The sequence below is a fragment of the Procambarus clarkii genome, chromosome 77 (genome assembly GCF_040958095.1).
Source record: "Procambarus clarkii isolate CNS0578487 chromosome 77, FALCON_Pclarkii_2.0, whole genome shotgun sequence".
In the NCBI taxonomy this organism is placed as follows: domain Eukaryota; kingdom Metazoa; phylum Arthropoda; class Malacostraca; order Decapoda; family Cambaridae; genus Procambarus; species Procambarus clarkii.
The window spans coordinates 20,152,238-20,172,218 of record NC_091226.1 but is presented as its reverse complement, the minus strand read 5'-3'; the positions used below and the strand labels follow the sequence as shown (position 1 = coordinate 20,172,218).

General features: G+C 47.7%; 1 protein-coding gene across 3 annotated transcripts in view; it reads left to right on the top strand.

Annotated features, from left to right (window-relative positions):
* Window positions 1-17,198, top strand: part of mei-41 (meiotic 41) — a 641,172-nt gene extending 623,974 nt beyond the window's left edge. For all 3 annotated transcript variants that reach the window (XM_045729178.2, XM_045729176.2, XM_045729177.2), the window contains 3 exons: window positions 8,745-8,852; window positions 13,041-13,175; window positions 16,654-17,198. In XM_045729178.2, coding sequence (XP_045585134.2) covers window positions 8,745-8,852; window positions 13,041-13,175; window positions 16,654-16,827 — 417 coding nt within the window. In that variant the 3' untranslated portion in view covers window positions 16,828-17,198. The remainder of the gene's footprint in view (window positions 1-8,744; window positions 8,853-13,040; window positions 13,176-16,653) is intronic.
* The last annotated feature ends 2,783 nt before the right edge of the window (window positions 17,199-19,981 follow it).

Sequence of the window (19,981 nt, the reverse complement as noted above, 5' to 3'; positions counted from 1 at the left end):
ACTTAGGTAAGTACACATATGTAATTACCAACCGTGCTAGCCCCAGAAAAACTGGAGAGGAACGTGCCAAGAAGTGACCTGGAGGTCCAGGTCCACCATCCATGCACCCGGCCCTAACAGAATCCGAACAGGAGACAACAGTCCTCCGAGCAGGGCAGAGGATCCAGGGCGCAGACGGAAGTAGTCCAGAAGAACTGCAGACTGGAAAAGCTCATGACTGCAAAGAGCAGAAGGGAAGCCCAGAAGGATGGGGCGGATCGACCACGCCCCACGCACCCACGAAGAGGAATTGACGAAGCGCAGGGAAGAAGCCCACCCCGCCAGCTCTGAACCCCCCCAAGGGGGAGAAGCCGTCCTCCGACGCCAGCAAAGGCCGGAAGACAACCCAAAGCGCCCACCAACAGCGGGACCAAGCGAGAGGCAACAGAGCAAGCCGCTCCCCCAGCGCCCAGTCAACAGAGAAGGGAACAGAACCCCTTCAGAAAGAAAAAGTACACTACCGAAGTCATGAGGAGAGACTACGGGAATGAAACCACACTTCGCTGGAAGAGGAAGTGAGGGGAGACCTGATCACCACATACAAGATACCCAAGGGAATCGACAGGGTTGAGAAGACAAGGGGCACACGCACTAGGGGACACAGGTGGAAACTGAGTACCCAAAAGAGCCACAGATAGAATTAAAGTTTTTTTTTTTTTTTTTTTTTTTTTTTTTGAGTGTCAGAATGGGAACGGGAAAGCACTAAGAAGTAATGTGGGGACTCCTCACACAAGTAACGAAGCTGACCCCCATACAATGTCACATGTAGACATGACAGAGCCCAAGAGGCACAGGAACCGATACACCTGTTGACGGACGGTTGAGAGGCAGGACCAAGGAGCCAGAGCTCAACCCCCACAAGCACAACTAGGTGAGGACATATATTGTAAAAGCACAAGCCGCCGACTAGTGGCAAAGAGCACTACGCCGGCCAGGCAAAGAAGGCACAAAACTGCATCAAAAGGCCCACCTCGACAGCAAAACCACAAAGTCCTAGCACAACCACAACATGTGCCAAGACCCAAAAAGCTCAGTCTGCAAGCCAGGAAGACCCCGGAACCCCAAAAGGCAGAACCGGGTCACACGAGGAAACAAAGTCCCCTGAACCCACAAAAGGGGGCCCAAGAGGAAGAAACCTCCAGAACGAAACCAAGGAACCCAAAGGAACCCAGAATCGAGCCAGGGGGAGCCCAAACCACCACATTTGCCGGCGGAGAACACCACTAAAAGGCAAAGCACAGACCCCAGCAGAACGCCCTGGGAAAACGGTCCCAACAGACCGAAAACCGAGGGGCAAGGTGTGGGAGCAAGCATACCAGCCAGGGGCACTGAGCCTAAACCCAGAGGCTCAGACCCAAAATCAACACCCAAACGTTCCCAGAGGAACAGGCAACGGCAAGAAAACACCAGAAAAACAAAGAAACGACAACAGGAGAACAAAAACCCTGCAAATTTTTTGAAAACTCACCAGAGACGCTCGCTCGCACACCCAGACGCATGTAAACAAACCGCAACGCCGCCCTGGTGGCCACGCCGGGAAACCGGCAGACGAAAATGGCCGCCAGCAGGGGCTGTGACTGACGCTTAATACACAAAAACACGCCAGCAAATGTGGGAAGCTAGCAGACTGGAAGGGCGAAAAACGACGCCCAACAGCAGAAAAACCCCTGAAGGGGCAAAACCGCCCCAGAACTGCTAGCAGGCAACCCCCACAGCCCCGGGAACCAACAACAGAGGCCCCGGGGCAGAGCCGTCCTCCAAGCCCTCCGCCCTTAAAGAAAAGCAAGAGCCCATGGGAAAGGCAACAAGAAAGGGCCGCTGGTAAGACCCAGAAGCCTTGGCAAGAGGCACAAGCTCAAACCTCCGTCCCCAACCCGAACGGGGCATCCCCCGAAAACCGCCCGAGTCTCTGCCGCAACTGAACCCCGCCCCGACCCCGAAACCCGCAGACGGTCCGGAGCCGGGAACATGGAGAGAAAGGGGCGAGCAGCACCTAACCAAACGGGGCGGCCACGGGGCATTCGAGTGGGAAACCAACCTAGCATGTTGCAGCAACCTAACCTAGCTTGCAACACAGATGCCGCCTGTACTCTGAACAGTAATAACATCAGGAGAGTACTGGAGAACAAGCAGAGAATCACTCGCAAGACTCCGGGTCAAGGTGTCAGTGACCCAACAGGCAGCATGACGGAGGTAAAAATGGCGACTGTCACCCGGAGACAAGGGAACAGCAACCAACGATCCCGTCCAAGACGGGTTGGAACCCGGAAGACACATTCAATGGTCCCCCGAGCCCAGACAGGGGTTTCCAGGGCCCGTAGGGTAACAACTACGGGAAGCCCGGGCAAGGTGTTGCTAACCGGTTAAGAAACCCAAACATAACAAGAGGGTAGATTATAGCACTGAAAACCCCTGAGACGTGTACTAGCACGGGGGCCTAGCAGAGGGCCGCCAAACACTACCAGTGGAACTATAACCACCTTAGGCAGACCCCCACCAGGCAAGAAAATGAAAAACAAAAGAAAAACCCCGCAAAAGTACACCGTCTCCAGAGGCAACAGAAACCGGCCGCCGCTTAGGTGGCAGGCTGCGCAACACCTTGACGCCCTAACCAGCACAATACCAATCCCTACCCAGGGCCAAACAAGGGCCCCAAGCCCCAGCTGGCCCCAAGGGCGAGGCAAATGCCGAGCAGCAAGAACCTCTACGGGAATGGTTCCCGAACGCCCCAGGGAAGATAACCCTGTTACGCAAGGGCAGTACTCACAGGGCGCTTAGGGAAGTCAGCCACTAAGCACATGCAGCCCCGGCACTGATGAAGTACTCCTGGCCACCGCACACCACAACACACGGCAGTGAACGCCACACAAGGCAAACACCGCCTAGGAAACTGAGGCCAGAGAAGCGTCAATCCCGGTTGACATTAGCGAACGAACTGGAGCTTGGCAGCCGGCGCGGTAGGTCCGGGGCTCCCCCCTCCCCCTCCCGGGGTGGGGAGGGCTGCGCGGACGATCGGCGCGGCAGTAAAGTGTGATGTTTGCTTGTTTGCTTGTTTCCTTGGGATTGTAGGGAGTTTTCTACCTCTCTGTTCGGTTTTTGTTGTAGTTTCTTACCATGTGGGGTTTGTTTTGTTACGCCTACCTTTCTGGGTGCCTAACCCCGGTCGATGGCAGATAAGGAAAACCCCCAACCATATGGGGTTTTCCAGGGCCATTGCTCCCTGAAACCTCTCTGAAGGGGCCAGGTTCTGGCGCTGGTCCCTGGTAGGTCTGAACTCCTTAGCTAATGTCCCGGTCTAACATAACATACATTAGCCCGATAAGCTCCAGGGAGCCGTAGGGGCTCCCCACAGAAAAAGATCACATTGCAACAATCGTATAAAGCAGAACATGAGTGGAAAAGAATGGTTGAAGGGTTGACATCAAAGACCGTTTTCTATGACAAAACAATTTATTAACTAGAGACTAAACTACTACAACATCGAGTTTACGTTACGTTAATGTCCATCAAGTGGCACTATAACACCAGCTAATTAGCAACGACTCCGGTACATTGCTGTGTGGCTGCATACTGATTTAACCTGAACACAGGTGTGCCCACTGACGATGCAATATTGCAAACAAATCATTCACAAGCCTAGTTTACACCACAGTGAGTGATTCGTTAAGTTATTGTCTATCCAGTGGCACTTGCAACACAGCTATTCAACAGCCCCTCGAGAAATGACAGCAGTCTCCATCTTGCTGACACTCCGGGCTGACTAAATGAACTAACTGAACAATGATGCCCACTGATGACACAAGCTTGCAATCAATATTGTCAGGCTTCATGGTGAACAGATACTATAATCACAATTTTACGGGGCCTCCAACCCTACAGCCGAGATACCCACGTAACTAGGCGGGTAGTCCAACATTGACTCCCCCTATCACAACCTAATGTGAACACTCTTTGCAACTCCCTGCAAGAAGTTGCACTGTAAACAGTAAACAAAGCCAGGCAAGGTGGGATTCTGAGACACTTCTCCAGTAATCCCCCAAGTTACTTTACTCTCATCACCAGACGATAAACAAAAGAAATTGCCTTAATTACAAAATTGATTATGTGATTAATTACATTAATTGACTGTCCACAGCAGTCAGCAACAAAGTACTCTACGTTAATCATCAACACTTGTCTCTCTTAACACAAGTCAACTTGTTAACAATAACTCAAAGTCTCTTAAATTACATCACACTTGACTCCTTTCAAGTATTCAGTAATTCCTAATTAATGTCAAACGGACAGCTAATTAAATCCCAATCGAGTTACATTAACTAAGCCTACCATTATCTTGGTAGTTTCTCAACAGTGTATGTCAAAATTTACTTTAATGAGTGTTAATTACCCTAATTAACCCTGAGCAATTAATTAATTGTCACCAGGACCAATAATTAATCATACATAAATATGTCTCACTCCGCACTGCCTAAGCAGGTCTCATTAAACACTGTGAATTCACGGGCGAGGAGTTAATTACTCCACTAATTAACATGAGTGCATCTTAATCCACTGTCACCAGACAGGATATGATTAATATAACGAGTTATGCTAGCTCCATGACCTCGCTTTACCAAGTCATCAAGACCTTTGACATTAATTACTCCACTAATTATCATGAGCCACTAATTGCTATACCCCAGAAAGGTAATTAGTCTCGAGCAAATTACGTTAACACAAATACTGACTGACTCTGACAGTTCCTCCCCACTATGTGAATTCATGATGAGAATGCTAATTACATAATTAGCTAGTGTGGTCAATTAGTTGTCACACGGACAATTAATTGCACCGGAAACGTATCTCAATAAGCTCAGTACTGTTTCCCTTAACAGCTCTCTCACTCATCAAGTAATGTGCAACCCCTTGTAAAGTTAATTCCCCACAATTAACTCTCACTGAATCCTTAAGTCCTCAACACAACTTAAAGAACACAAAGTAACCCCAGGTTACATAGGTCACACTTACAGTGGCATAACAAAATAAATGCACAGCCCACACACTTGGTTGCAGCTTCTGCAACATGGTAATTACTGTACCCTCACAGTAATGACACACGGTTTGGCAACACAAAAGTATACCTACATTACTGCCCCCTCTAATCTTGCAACAGTTGCAAGGGACTACTGTGCGCAATCACTATTCTTACTTCAGCAAAACAATTTACGTTAATATAAGACACCGTCGCTATGCTGACAGCTGGCACTAATTCTCGTAATTAGGCAGATTAACCACTCAATTGCTTGCTTTCTCATTAAGTACTGTGATTTCCCCTGAATAATTAAAGGGACCTCCTTAACTCCTCAACACAGCTCCTAGGGCAGTAATATAACGTATACCAAACAACAACACTGCCCAAACATACAAACATAATGATGCCGTCAGCATACCCCACATGCTAATGACATCATTAGGCAATCAGTCAGCAATCACATTTACTGACTCACCACACAACACCGAATAATACATGCAAATGAAAATTATACATAATTATACAGACCTCAGGGTGTCCACTGACAACCCTACTACACTGGCCTGCCTACCTCTGTAAATGATATAATTAACATGCGGCAACACGGCATTAATCTTGACTCTGAACGATATATATTGAATTGACAGATCAACGATCACTTATATGGTAAATCTCTACACTGACCAGTTTACATACTCGAGTCAGTCTACACAAAATTATATCTATATACATCTACATGTGTGGTTCTGTGTATAACATACACCTTCACAAACAGTCACCTTGTCATCAGTACAGACAGCTGCCTCTCAGCTGTTTCCCTCACCTGGCAGGCGTTATGGGACAACACAGTTGTTATCGGAATTAACATTAGTCCAGAGACACTGCATACTTTACAATAACGTGTACTCACGATTGCCACTTTCATTACATTCATTTCCCCGGTCACAACCTCACTTGCTGAAGAACACCTAGCTCGCTCCCACGTGCGTCGACTAGGTGTGGCCCTAGGGTGTGACCAGGGCATGTGGCCAAGTGTGGCCCAAAGGGGTGGCCACGGAGTAGCGCGGGGCGATCACAGTGCCCCACCCAGGATAAGGTGGCGCGCGGGGTGGCCAGTGTGGCCCACAGGCGGGTGGCCAGGGTGTGGCCATCACGTGGCCCCACGGAGCTGTGCGGTGCGGGGTAGCCGAGACCTCATGCTGGCGCCTCAGGCGTACACAAACGTGGGTGGCAGATACACTCACACCCACATCACACCACGAGCATGACTCGCTTGTACACCGGGTATGATAATGGCCGGCAACACAACATGGTGGACACGGCAAGGTGGAATTTCAGAGTTCAACAGGGGCCTGTAATCTCACCTCAATTACACTTAGAGGCCCTGCTCTATTCCACCAATTGTCCATTAACATAGACAGGATAACACATAACATCAGATGTGAGCAAAACATCTGATACACCACGAGGCTTGCCAGGTGCCTCATGGGTGAGCACTGTCTCTAGAGTTATTACACAGTTCTTTCCTTACTTTTTGGGCCCCAATTCATGCAAATTGGGTCCCGACACGATCCACGATGGCAGGATTACCATGCATGATGAGTAAAGGAGATAACACAGCGATAATGGGGGTGGAGGTGGCAGACACACCACCCCCACCTTCCTGGGCATCCAGCCCGCTTGCTCGCCCTCTCCAGACTCCAGATTTGGCCGGATAGTGAAACTCAAAATGCCCGCCCCCCCCCCCCCCCCCACCTTGTCTTGACCAATCAGCACAAAGCCGGCACAGCCTCTTGTGCTGCTATGATTCACCGCCTTTCGCGCCTAAATATCCCCACAAGGCTGAGGTGCCTAGACGAATCACAGACACCCGTACCATGAGGTGTCCCGTGACGTCATAAGGAGGGGAAGGCCTAAGAGTGTGACATCATACCTCACAGGGTGGGGGAGGCGACGTTCACCCCTCTGTCTCCCCACCTCTAAAACCGTTGGCTAGCAAGTGCAAGTACCCTCTTGTACCACACTCACTCTCTCAAATCCCATTTCACAGAAAACAGACTAAATTCTGTAACTCTCTCTACAGAGCATTCACAGACTCATGGCTAGTCTTAAACGATGGTCCTTAGCATAAGCTTTCATCCAACACCACACAAGTGCATGTAGTTTGAAAACTTCTTGTCTAGTCCTAGAGCGACTCTAGCCTAATCTAGAAAACTAGAAAAACTAGCCGAGGGAATTTTCATTCCCTCACATGTGTGGTATATTCCAAGTTCTATTTAGTTTTCAAGGTAAAATAAACTCTTACTGTCGATTTGCTATACACCAGTTTTAATATTAGTGATTTCTTTTTCAGTTTTATTAAACAATAGAGATTTTATACAAAATTTGACAATATCCTGAGTTACTTTATAATTTTTTTAATTATTTTAGTTTTGTTTTATTATTTTTATAAAACTGTAATATCGAAATAGGTATAGGTTAAGTATTAATTGTAATTAAGAAGCAATAAGATGCTTATCTTAACATACTAAGAAGGCTAGGTTAGGTCGGTGTTTTCTATTCAGCTTTTCAAGGTAAACTCAAATATTCACAATAAATTAGTATGTCACATAGGCACTTAATAATAAGCCAAATATTGACTATAAGCAAGTGCGAGAACGGGTTGCGTTTTTGGCAACATGTCTTGGGTTGACATTCGGGCGCGGGGTTTGGAGGTCGAAAAGGATCCTGGCCACTCGCTACCTTGTCAGTGTCCCTGGACCTAGTGAGGCCTGCGTTGCATTGGGTTGGCGGTTGCAGCCAGTTGTCTCAACTTTGCGTTGATGAGTGAGAACTGACTACCACCTGAGTAAGTCCCTGCTTTTCCTTGTCATTGGGTAGTTAGCTCCAGGGAGCCGACGGGGCTTTCCCCAGAAATCCAGCATTGAATGTAATGAAACAGCATTTTCTGAGTGAGTCCAGGAGGCTCCCCAGCATCTCTCCTTCCCTCCGGACTGACATCCAGTCTAAGAATTGAAGGGTAGATCGCCGGCGTGAGGGTCTGGGGCTCGCCCTTCCCCTTCTCTGGGAGGGGTGGGGTTGTGCAGACAGCGGTGCGGCAATGTGATGACATCATACTCGTTTGCTAATTTTCGTTTGGGGAGTTCAGTCCACTTGTTCGGCTTTCGGTAACAATATTTTTAGAATAGAGGTTTGTTTTGAAGTGCCTACCTTTCTGGGTGCCTGACCCGGTCGATGGCAGACATAGAATGCTCCAACCACACGGGGGTTTCTATAGTCTATTGCTCCTCGTGCCTCTCTGAGGGGGCCAGGTTCTGGCTCGTGGTCCCCAGTAGGCAAGAACTCCTAGCACTATGACTGATGCCAGAAAGCTAATATATCCATGTCAGCCTGGATAGCTCCAGAACTCACCAGAAAATGGAGTTTCATTACATTCAACGCTGGTTTTTTATAGATTTTTTCCATGTTTGCCTTTTTCCATACATGTATTTTTATTTTTCAGATACAGTACATTCATACCAATACCTGACTAGTATATAAGCATGTTTGTCTAAATCCCAAACCCTTTCAATTTATTAATCTATGATTTGTAAATTCATTGACCTTATGGAATCATAAGATATATATATTATTAAGATTTTCATCAAAGTCAATATTTTTAATACTTTGCTACAGTATAACTAACTAATTTCAGGGAGAAACCTTTGACTGGCCCGAGCGAGTACCGTTCCGGCTGACTCATAACATGGTAAATGCAATGGGCCCTACAGGATACGAGGGCATATTCAGAAAGTCTTGCGAGGTAAGATCTTGGATAGATGTTACAGTCCATGTTCCATTATTACAGTGGCACCTCGATTAACGAGTTTAATCCGTTCTGGCAACGAACTCGTTATGTGGAAAACTCGTCTTAAGAAACAAATTTCCCCTTTTAAAATAAAGGAAATAAATTTAATCCGTTCCACTCCCAAAAAATCCATACTTGTATGACATTTTATAATGTAAATATAATACTGCACATGTAATTATAAATGTTTTGTTGTACTGTTTTCATGTTTACCTTATGAAGAGTCGTTGCTGGCTTGAGGGAGACGATGGGGAGGTGGGAAGGAGGAGAGGGGTTATGGTATGGAAGGAGAATCCACCTCTGAATCAGACGGGCTCTCTCTTCTTGGAAATTTCACCCCACTGGGAACTTGTTGTGGTTCACTATCACTGGCTCTTCTTTTCTCTACATTTGCAAAGAACATATCTATTGACAATTGCTTTTGTCTTAAAACTGGTGTATAGCAAATCGACAGTAAGAGTTTATTTTACCTTGAAAACTAAATATAACTTGGAATATACTACACATGTGAGGGAATGAAAATTCCGTCTTGTTGCCTTGGGTCGCAGATTGCAACCTGTTGTCTCGGCTTCGCGTTGCGAAGTTTGTGGCGGCCGTCTCCCGGGTCAGCCCTTTCTTTTCCTTCTCTTTGGGTATGAAGCTCCAGGGAGCCGTAGGGGCTCCCCACAGAAATCCAGCGTTGAATGTAGTGAAACACCATTTTCTGAGTGAGCCCCGGAGGCTCCCTGGCAACCCTCCCTCCCACCGGTCGACGGTTTTTAGCGTTGGTTGAAGCTTAGCTTCCGAACTGATGCTAGGCAGCCAGCGCGGTAGGTCCGAGGTTCCCCCTTCCCCCTCTTGGGGCGGGGAGGGCTGCGCGGCAGTAAAATTTGATGTTTGCTTGTTTGCTTGTTTGCTTGTTTCCTTGGCATTGTAGGGAGTTTCTACCTCTCTGTTCACTTTTTTGTTTTAGTTTTTTACCATGTGGGGTTTGTTTTGTTATGCCTACCTTTCTGGGTGCCTGACCCCGGTCGATGGCAGATAAGGAAAACCCCAACCACAAGGGGGTTTTCCAGGGTCATGGCTCCCTGAAACTTCTCTGAAGGGGCCAGGTTCTGGTGCTGGCCCCTGGTAGGTCTGAACTCCTTAGCTATTGTCCCAGTCTAATATAACATACATTAGCCCGGTAAGCTCCAGGGAGCCTCCGGAGCTCACCTAGAAAATGGCGTTTCATTACATTCAACGCTAGTTTTTTGTGGGGAGCCTCTTTGGCTCCCTGGAGCTATCAGAATGATATATGCTATATTAGCATATAGCATGAGCTTAGAGCTGCTTTCCCTAAGTGTCCTGTAAGTACTATCCTTGGGTTCTAGGGTTGCCTTCCCTTGAATCTTCGGGCTCGCACTTCTGTTGGGGTTCCTTCTGCTCAGTATTTACCCTGCCCCTTGTGGCTAGCTGGGGTTTTGTAGCCCTGGGTAGGAGATGATGATGTTTTTGCTGGTTGGGGTGCATCGGTGCTGCACAGCACGCATTCCTATAGTGGCGCCGGTGTTTCCAGTTCCAGGGTTGTGGTACTTTTTTTTTTTTTTTGCATGGAGGAGGTCTGCCTAGGTTGACTATTCAGTCTACTTAAGATATTGTTGGTAGCCCTCCACCACCAATATTGTTTGAAGGTTGCTTGATATTTGTTTGAGGGTTGTTCGTTATCCTTGTCTCAGGGTAACATCACCTGTTACCTGTTTGGCTAACGATCACCTGTTTTGCCTCGCATCATGCTGCATGTTGGGTTGGTGACACCTTCACCCCGGAGTCTTGCAAAGCATGCTTCCTGCTCGTGGTTCAGTTTACCTATTCTTCTTTGGAAGTTCTTTTGGCTCAGGGGGCATATGCATTGCATCATAGGTTTTGATTGTTGCAAAGCACTAGGTTGGTCGTCCGCTTGGATGCCCCGGGGCTGCTCCATTTTGCTTATAGGGGCCCGGACCTAGGGGTATTAGTCGCTTTAACATTGGTTCCGTCCGCTCCTTCAGGTCCTTTCCCGGTGAGCGTGGTCCGACCTGCCCCTCCTTCCCTGCTACCGGCTCCCAAACATCTGAGGGTTTCGGAGTCGGGGCAGGGTTTAGTTAGTGATGAGACTCGGGCAGCTTCGGGGGCTGCCCCATTCAAAATGACGACAGAGGTATTTGATCCAGCTCCTCCTACTGAGGCTTCTGGGTCCTACCAGCAGACCTCCCTCTTTGCTGCCTTTCCCCTGGACTCTGATTTTCTTCTTGGGTAGAGGGCGTGGAGGACAGCTCTGCCCCCGAGACCTGGCTTGGAGGCTCCCGGGGCTTGGGAGAAGTTGACCTGGGTGGCTTGGACCCTCTTTGATACCGTTTTGGTGCCCTTGTAGTGGGTTTTTCTGGGGGGGAGCCCCGTTGGCTCCCCGGAGTTTTACCAGGCTGATATGCTAATGTCAGACTTTGGCATCAGTCATGTGTATGGAGTTCTAGGGCCTACCGGGGACCACGGCCAGAACCTGGCCCCCTCAGAGAGGCAAGGGGAGCAATGACCTATAGAAACCCCTGTGTGGTTGGAAGCATTCTATGTCTGCCATCGACCGAGTCAAGCATCCAGAAAGGTAAGCATTCCAAAACGGTTCTGGTTCTGGGTCCCTGGCAGGCAGACAACTCTATAACTGATGGCAGCTAGTAGATGGCACCTACATCAGAGATGTAGTTGTAGCTTCAGGGGGCCACAATGGGCTCTCCCCAGCAAAAGGTATTTCATTTCATTCAGTGCTGCATTCTTCCATCGACCCTCCCCATAATGGTGCTAGAGAAATAAGATTCAAATCAATTAATCATCTTGAGATTGTCGAGGGCATCAAAGGTACTGTTTATTCGTGTTTGGGAAGTGATGTTTTGTTTGTTTTAACTTTATTGAATATTTACCATAATAATGCTTTAGCTACTTTTATCAGTTATTTGCCTCCTAATTTGAATTTGTAATATATCATCATTTATTTATCTGTGTTATGTTTCACTTTATTCTACACCAATGACCTCGCCAGTACAGTGCCAGATAAATTATTTCTCATTCAAATATTTATACAGTATCTTGAGGCTGCTGCATGTTTCTCAAATTCTCTGCTTTTATCTGCACACCATGGTGCCCTGTTCTAAGGTCTGTCTGTTTCCTTGTCCTGTGGAGTGGTCAAGGTAAATCCACAAGAGGTGTGTGTCCTCATGCATACCATCTGAGGATGTTTGCTCATTATCTGTGTTCTATTCTGCATTGCCCTGCTCCTACTTTACAGCTTAGGGAATTCCAGTAGTCCAAGTGTTCTTTTGTGACCTTGTTCCTCTTTCAGCATCCCTGTATGCTCCTCCAGTGTTTTATGCTGGTTTACATCTCCACTAAGTGTCCCATCTCTTTACTGTATCTGGAGAGGGTCTGGGTGTTCGGTGGTGGTGTTCCTTTGTATTGATTTGTGTCCTGTAGTTGTAGCTTTTTCAGGCATCACTGTGGAACAAATAAAGAATCCAGCAGGATTTTCCAATTTTAATGTTCCTTCTTCTGTCAGATCTGTGCCTTATGTAGCATTGAAGATGAATATCTCAGAAATCAGGGTGTTACTTATTCTTTGAGTCATAATGTGAGCTGACTTAAGGTAAGGAACAGAGTGTTAGTGAGGATGTTGCCATTTGCTGGTTGAATGTTGGAGCCAGATGTGCGTACTGGCAGTTTGTGAGGTCACTCATTGCTACTTCTTGTAATGACAAGAATTGCAAAGAAAAACTTGTAATTGTTTATGATTTAACTTGCTGTTGTCATTCCGAACAGGATTAGCTTTTTCCAGTAACTTCCTAACACTGATATGAGTTATCAGGAATGTTTGATAAGATCCCCGTGCCAGTACAAAATGTCGCACTTGTGAGTGGCAAGATCCAATCCTTTAGAACTAGATTGCATTTTACAGTAGGAAGCATCCAAGTGTTGTGCTTAGAAAAGCACTTTTCATATTCACTCAGTCTGATTTTTTCACCAAAAACATCATGTGGTTTTGTTTCTAATTTAAATTGTAATTGCGATAAAATTGTTATGCAGGTGTATTTTTAAGTCTTATTTATTACTGCATTATTTAATCATTGTACAAAATATTTCCAAATGCTGGTATTTTAGGTGACAATGAGAGTGATGCGTAAGGAGCGTGAAGCGCTAATGTCTGTCTTGCGGCCATTTGTCTACGACCCTCTGGTGGAGTGGTCTCGAGGAGACAAGAGTGCAAAAAATACAGGAGAGATCAACAATGAAAAGGTATATAAAAGAGGCTATTTTTGATATCTTTTTAAGTTACATTACTCCTACATGCATTTCAGTGGTACTCCTTTTATCTTTGCATACTATCAGCTTTCTGGGGGGAGCCCCATCGGCTCCGTGAAGCTATCCGAACTGATATAGTGCTATATTAGTTGGGGTCATCAATCACAGGAGTCCTTTAGCTTATCGGGCATCAGAGCCAGAACCTGGTCCCCTCAGAGGGGTGCAGGGAGCATTGGTCTATGGATACTTGATATTCAAAGTACTGTATGTCATAATTACCATCGACCGGGAAAGGACCCAAAAAGGTAGGCAAATTATAATGGACTACTGTACTGTTTAACCACTGCACTGCGCAAAGCACCTTAAGGCACTCTGAGGGTTGTGTGATTTTTTTTATAATTAGGCCATAATTTAAGGTTTTAAAATTTTTCATTACTCTTTGTGATTTGAAATGAAAATGATTGAGTTTGGAAACATTTTGACATTAATATTAGCTGAACATTTATAAAAACAACAAAAATATGTCCTCAACAACTGCACCATGACATTTTTGGCCAAAATCAGGTGCACAGTGCAGGGGTTAAAACAAACAAGCAACACATCATCCAACTAGCCCCTTCCTCATTAGTGCTACCAACCCACTTCGCGGGGAGGGGTAGCTACCCCGGGTGAGCTGGCACCACCCCAGTTCTTGAACTGATGCGCTGGCGGTCGGATGTCACCACAGGCCTCAAATTCTCGTTCCAGATTTTTCCCCCCTGTATTCTCCTAGTTGTATTCACCTAGTTGACCAGACCACACACTAGAAATTGAAGGGACGACGACGTTTCGGTCCGTCCTGGACCATTCTCAAGTCGATTTCACCTAGTTGTGCTTGCGGGGGTTGAGCTTTGAGCTTTGCTCTTTTGCCCGCCTCTCAACTGTCAATCAACTGTTTCGCAGTCTCCGTGGCGTAGTGGTAAGACGCTCGCCTGGCGTTCCGCGAGCGCTTTGTCATGGGTTCGTATCCTGGCCGGGGAGGATATACTGGGTGCAAATCCTTAACTGTAGCACCTGTTTAACTCGACAGTAAAATGAGTACTTGGTTGTAAAAACGATTCTTCGTGAGGGTCGTATTCCAGGGACCATAGGATTAAGGATTTGCCCAAAACGCTACGCGTACTAGTGACTGTACAAGAATGTAACAACTCTTGTATATTAAAAAAAAAAAAAAACTACTGACTAAATTTTTTTTCTTGGGGGAGTCCTGTTGGCTCCCCGGAGCTATCCAGGCTGAATGGATTTGTATAACTTTCTGGCATCAGTCAATGTGCTTGAAGTTTTTGCTTACTGAGGACCACAAACCAGAAGCTGGCCCCCCCTCAGAGAGGCATGAGGAGCAATGACCTATTGAACCTCCCCCCTCCCCCTCCCCTGTGGTTGGGAGCATTCTATGTCTGCCATCGACCGGGACAGGCACCCAGAAAGGTAGGCATCCCAAAACAAAACCCCTATTCTGGTGAAAATATTGCTACCGAAAGCTGAACGAGTGGACAGAACTCCCCAAACAAAATTAGCAAACTTGTAACGTTGATGTTGTTGATGTTGTAACGCTGCCACGCCGCTGTCTGCGCAACCTTCCCCTTCCCGGGAGGGGGAAGGGGAATTCCCAGACCCCCGCGCTGGCGATCCAAGTCTTGGCTGATGGGATTCTGGAGAAGTTGTGTGCCTCTGGCTCCTGTTTTGTTTCAGTTTTGTGCCTTGTGGTGTGAGCTGTCTCTACAGGTGGTGCATGAGTCAGGTGTCATATTCCACGGTACTCAGGCTGCATGCACCTAGGGTTCCCTTCCCTAGGTGCCCTGTAAGTACTGCCCTTGGGGCCTCCTTCCACAATCCTACTTCCTCCACTGTATCTGTGGGATCTACCTCCACTGTGTCTTTTACTGCTCAGTACTTGGCCGCCCTTGGGGTCAGCTGGGGTTTTGTTGCCCTTGTTTGTCTCTGGGTAGGATGCACAGGGTTTTTGGTGATCAAACAGGGTCCTGGCTGCACGCTACCTCATTAATGTTCTTGGGCCAAGTCGGGCCTGCGTTGCATTGGATTGCAGCCTGTTGTATCGACTTCGAGTTGAGATGTGAGCACCACCGCCTCCCGGGTAAGGTAACAAACACATAAGATTACTTCATGTGTTTGTGTCTCGGCTACATCTCTTGCGGGGAATGTTTTGTAACATATTTTGAAAACTGGCTGGTTTAGGCTCCCGACCAGTCCTTGTGTATGCAAGCCAGGGATCTCATTCTTTCCCAATTTGCCAAGGTGTTTGGACTTGGTTGAATCTGGTTTGCGATTCCTGTTTTTCTTCCTTTTCCCTGCCATCTGTGGCTCTGCTCCTGCTTCAGTGTCATCTCCATCTGGTGATAAGGCACCTCGGATTATTTTCCGGTTCGTCAAGCAGTTGTGCGGGAGCCTGTGCTTTGCCTGCATGATGATTTCCTTGGGCATTTTGTGACACTGGCCACTGTTTTGGTGCCTCCAGTACTGTCCATCTCTTCACCAAGAGGTGCGAGCTCAGTTAGCCATTTGCCTGCTGTCCTCTCAGGCTTTCAGGTTTTCGGTTCTGTTGCACCGTCCTACCTCGTTGCTGCTGTGATCATGAACATCTTGGCCCTGGGTTTGGGTTTTGTGATCAATACTCACTAGGCCTCCCAGGGTTGTTAAGCAAATTCCCTTCTTCGAGCACACAGGACTGTGCACAAGTTTGTGGAGTTGTGGCCGTCTTCCTCTCAGCTCCATTCAAACTCTTCTCCAGTAGTTCATTGTCTGAATCACAGGGGGTCACTTCAGTCCCTTCCTCTTTTGGAGTTGCCCTCTGTAGGTGGCTCAGCTGCTGGATTCTCAGGGTTTGGTTTTCAGTGTTGTACACATGCTGCTAAGCTCCCTGCTCCATGGAAGGGGCAGAGGAAATTGTCAAAGGCCCTTGTCCACAGTTGGTAGTCTCCCACAAGTATCTGATGGGATTAGTTTGTTTGGTAATTGTTATTGTGTAATGTTAGAGAAGCTGCTGATTCATCTGGACATTTGGATAATTAAGAGTACTGTATTGGTATTATGTACACTATTGTATAGTTAATTTTCCTTCACACTCATACTAATCAGTTGATTTATATCACTTAGAATTTTTTTAGTACACAAAATTTTAATCTGTGCATTTTTAAACCTTATTAACTTTTAATACTTTAATTCTGTTTTGTCTTGCTTTTGTGGCAATCAATGTTCTGTAGTATTTGATATTGTGTTGATGTTGTAAACGTTCAGAATTAGTCACTTAATTCTAGTGTTAGGTAATTCCATATATGTACATTGAAAAAATAAAGATTATCTGACTGGTATCATTAAAGAGAATTTTCAGCTATTTGATTATTAGGTTTGTGTACTACTTACCTTAAATGATGACTAAAGTTAAATTTCTAGAGAATAACTTTTTGTTTCTTAGGCCCAGATGCACGTGAGTAACATCGAGCATCGTCTCAGTGGGCAGATACGCACCAAGGCGCGAGGACCAAACTTACCATTGTCTGTGGAAGGACAAGTGAATTCACTCATTGAGGAAGCCACTAGTATTGACAATCTCTGCCAAATGTACATTGGGTGGGCAGCCTACATGTAGCATGACACTATTATGTGCAGAGCAATTATAAACATGTAGTATGATGTTGCTATAAGAAGAGGAATTATAAACAGTTCCTTTCTCATTTTAGTTAAATCTGTTTTTAAAATGATAGTTTCCAATTTGTGTATTTTTAAAAAATAAAAAATTTTACTTATGATTTCTTATACTATATTGTCCTTGATGATTCTATATATAATGGAACCTCAGTGTAAAAATTTAATCCATTCCAAGAAATGCTTGGAAATGCATTGTAACCTGAATATTGCAACCAAATCAAATTTTCCCAATAAGAAAAATTGTAAATTGAATTAATTTGTTCCACACACCTAAAAATATTAATGTTAAAATACATTTTCAACAGAATACTATTCATATTTTTTACTGCACTTTACCTTCATTGAGGACTTTTCTTGGTGTATGGAAGATGGTGAGGAGGGGGGAGGGAGAAGAAGTGTTGGTGTATGGAAGACAGTGAGGGGGAGGAGGAGAGGTGTTGGTGTATGGAAGACAGTGAGGGGGAGGGAGGAGTAGAAGTGTTGGTGTATGGAAGACAGTGAGGGGGGAGTAGGAGAAGTGTTGGTGTATGGAAGACAGTGAGGGGAGAGTAGAAGAGGTGTTGGTGTATGGAAGACAGTGAGGGGGAGGGAGGAGGAGAGGTGTTGGTGTATGGAAGACAGTGAGGGGGAGGGAGGAGTAGAAGTGTTGGTGTATGGAAGACAGTGAGGGGGGAGTAGGAGAAGTGTTGGTGTATGGAAGACAGTGAGGGGGGAGTAGAAGAGGTGTTGGTGTATGGAAGACAGTGAGGGGGAGGGAGGAGGAGAGGTGTTGGTGTATGGAAGACAGTGAGGGGGGAGTAGGAGAAGTGTTGGTGTATGGAAGACAGTGAGGGGGGAGTAGGAGAAGTGTTGGTGTATGGAAGACAGTGAGGGGGGGAGGAGGAGAGGTGTTGGTGTATGGAAGACAGTGAGGAGGGAGGGAGGAGGAGAGGTGTTGGTGTATGGAAGACAGTGAGGGGGGAGGGAGGAGGAGAGGTGTTGGTGTATGGAAGACAGTGAGGGGGGAGGGAGGAGGAGAGGTGTTGGTGTATGGAAGACAGTGATGGGGGAGGGAGGAGGAGAGGTGTTGGTGTATGGAAGACAGTGAGGGGGGAGGGAGGAGGAGAGGTGTTGGTGTATGGAAGACAGTGAGGGGGGAGGGAGGAGGAGAGGTGTTGGTGTATAGAAGACAATGAGGGGGGGGAAGGAGGGGAGGTGTTGGTGTATGGAAGACAGTGAGGGGGAGGGAGGAGGAGAGGTGTTGGTGTATGAAGGACAGTGAGGGGGGGAAGGAGGAGGAGAGGTGTTGGTGTATTGAAGACAGTAAGGGGGAGGGGGAGGAGAGGTGTTGGTGTATGGAGGACAGTGAGAGACGAGGAGGAGAGGTGTTGGTGTATGGAAGACAGTGAGGGGGGAGGGAGGAGGAGAGGTGTTGGTGTATGGAAGACTGTGAGGGGGAGGGAGGAGGAGAGGTGTTGGTGTATGGAAGACTGTGAGGGGGGGAGGAGGAGAGGTGTTGGTGTATGGAAGACAGTGAGGAGGGAGGGAGGAGGAGAGGTGTTGGTGTATGGAAGACAGTGAGGGGGGAGGAGGAGAGGTGTTGGTGTATGGAAGACAGTGAGGGGGGACGGAGGAGAAGTGCTGGTGTATGGAAGACAGTGAGGGGGGGAGGAGGAGAGGTGTTGGTGTATGGAAGAGAGTGAGGGAGGGGGGAGGAGAGGTGTTGGTGTATGGAAGCCAGTGAGGGGGAGGGAGGAGGAGGAGGAGAGGTGTTGGTGTATGGAAGACAGTGAGGGGGGGAGGAGGAGAGGTGTTGGTGCATTGAAGAGAGTGAGGGAGGGAGGAGGAGAGGTGTTGGTGTATGGAAGACAGTGAGGGGGGTGGGAGGAGGAGAGGTGTTGGTGTATGGAAGACAGTGAGGGGGGAGGGAGGAGGAGAGGTGTTGGTGTATGGAAGACAGTGAGGGGGGGTGGGAGGAGGAGAGGTGTTGGTGTATGGAAGACAGTAAAGGGGGGAGGAGGAGAGGTGTTGGTGTATGGAAGACAGTAAGGGGGAAGGAGGAGAGGTGTTGGTGTATGGAAGACAGTGAGGGGGAGGGAGGAGGAGGAGAGGTGTTGGTGTATGGAAGACTGGGAGGGGGGAGGAGAGGTGTTGGTGTATGGAAGACAGTGAGGGGGGAGGGAGGAGGAGAGGTGTTGGTGTATAGAAGACAGTGAGGGGGGAGGGAGGAGAAGTGTTGGTGTATGGAAGACAGTGAGGGGAGAGGAAGGAGGAGAGGTGTTGGCGTATGGAAGACAGTGAGGGGGGAGGGAGGAGGAGAGGTGTTGGTGTATGGAAGACAGTGAGGGGGGAGGGAGGAGGAGAGGTGTTGGTGTATGGAAGACAGTGAGGGGGGAGGGAGGAGGAGAGGTGTTGGTGTATGGAAGACAATGAGGGGGGGAAGGAGGAGAGGTGTTGGTGTATGGAAGACAGTGAGGGGGGAGGGAGGAGGAGAGGTGTTGGTGTATGGAAGACAGTGAGGGGGGAGGGAGGAGGAGAAGTGCTGGTGTATGGAAGACAGTGAGGGGGGGGAGGAGAGGTGTTGGTGTATGGAAGAGAGTGAGGGAGGGGGGAGGAGTGGTGTTGGTGTATGGAAGCCAGTGAGGGGGAGGGAGGAGGAGGAGAGGTGTTGGTGTATGGAAGACAGTGAGGGGGGTGGGAGGAGGAGAGGTGTTGGTGTATGGAAGACAGTGAGGGGGGTGGGAGGAGGAGAGGTGTTGGTGTATGGAAGACAGTGAGGGGGAGGGAGGAGGAGACGTGTTGGTGTATGGAAGACAGTGAGGGGGGGTGGGAGGAGGAGAGGTGTTGGTGTATGGAAGACAGTAAAGGGGGGAGGAGGAGAGGTGTTGGTGTATGGAAGACAGTAAGGGGGGGAGGAGGAGAGGTGTTGGTGTATGGAAGACAGTGAGGAGGAGGAGAGGTGTTGGTGTATGGAAGACTGTGAGGGGGGAGGGAGGAGGAGAGGTGTTGGTGTATGGAAGACAGTGAGGGGGAGGGAGGAGGAGAGGTGTTGGTGTATGGAAGACAGTGAGGGGGAGGGAGGAGGAGAGGTGTTGGTGTATGGAAGACTGTGAGGG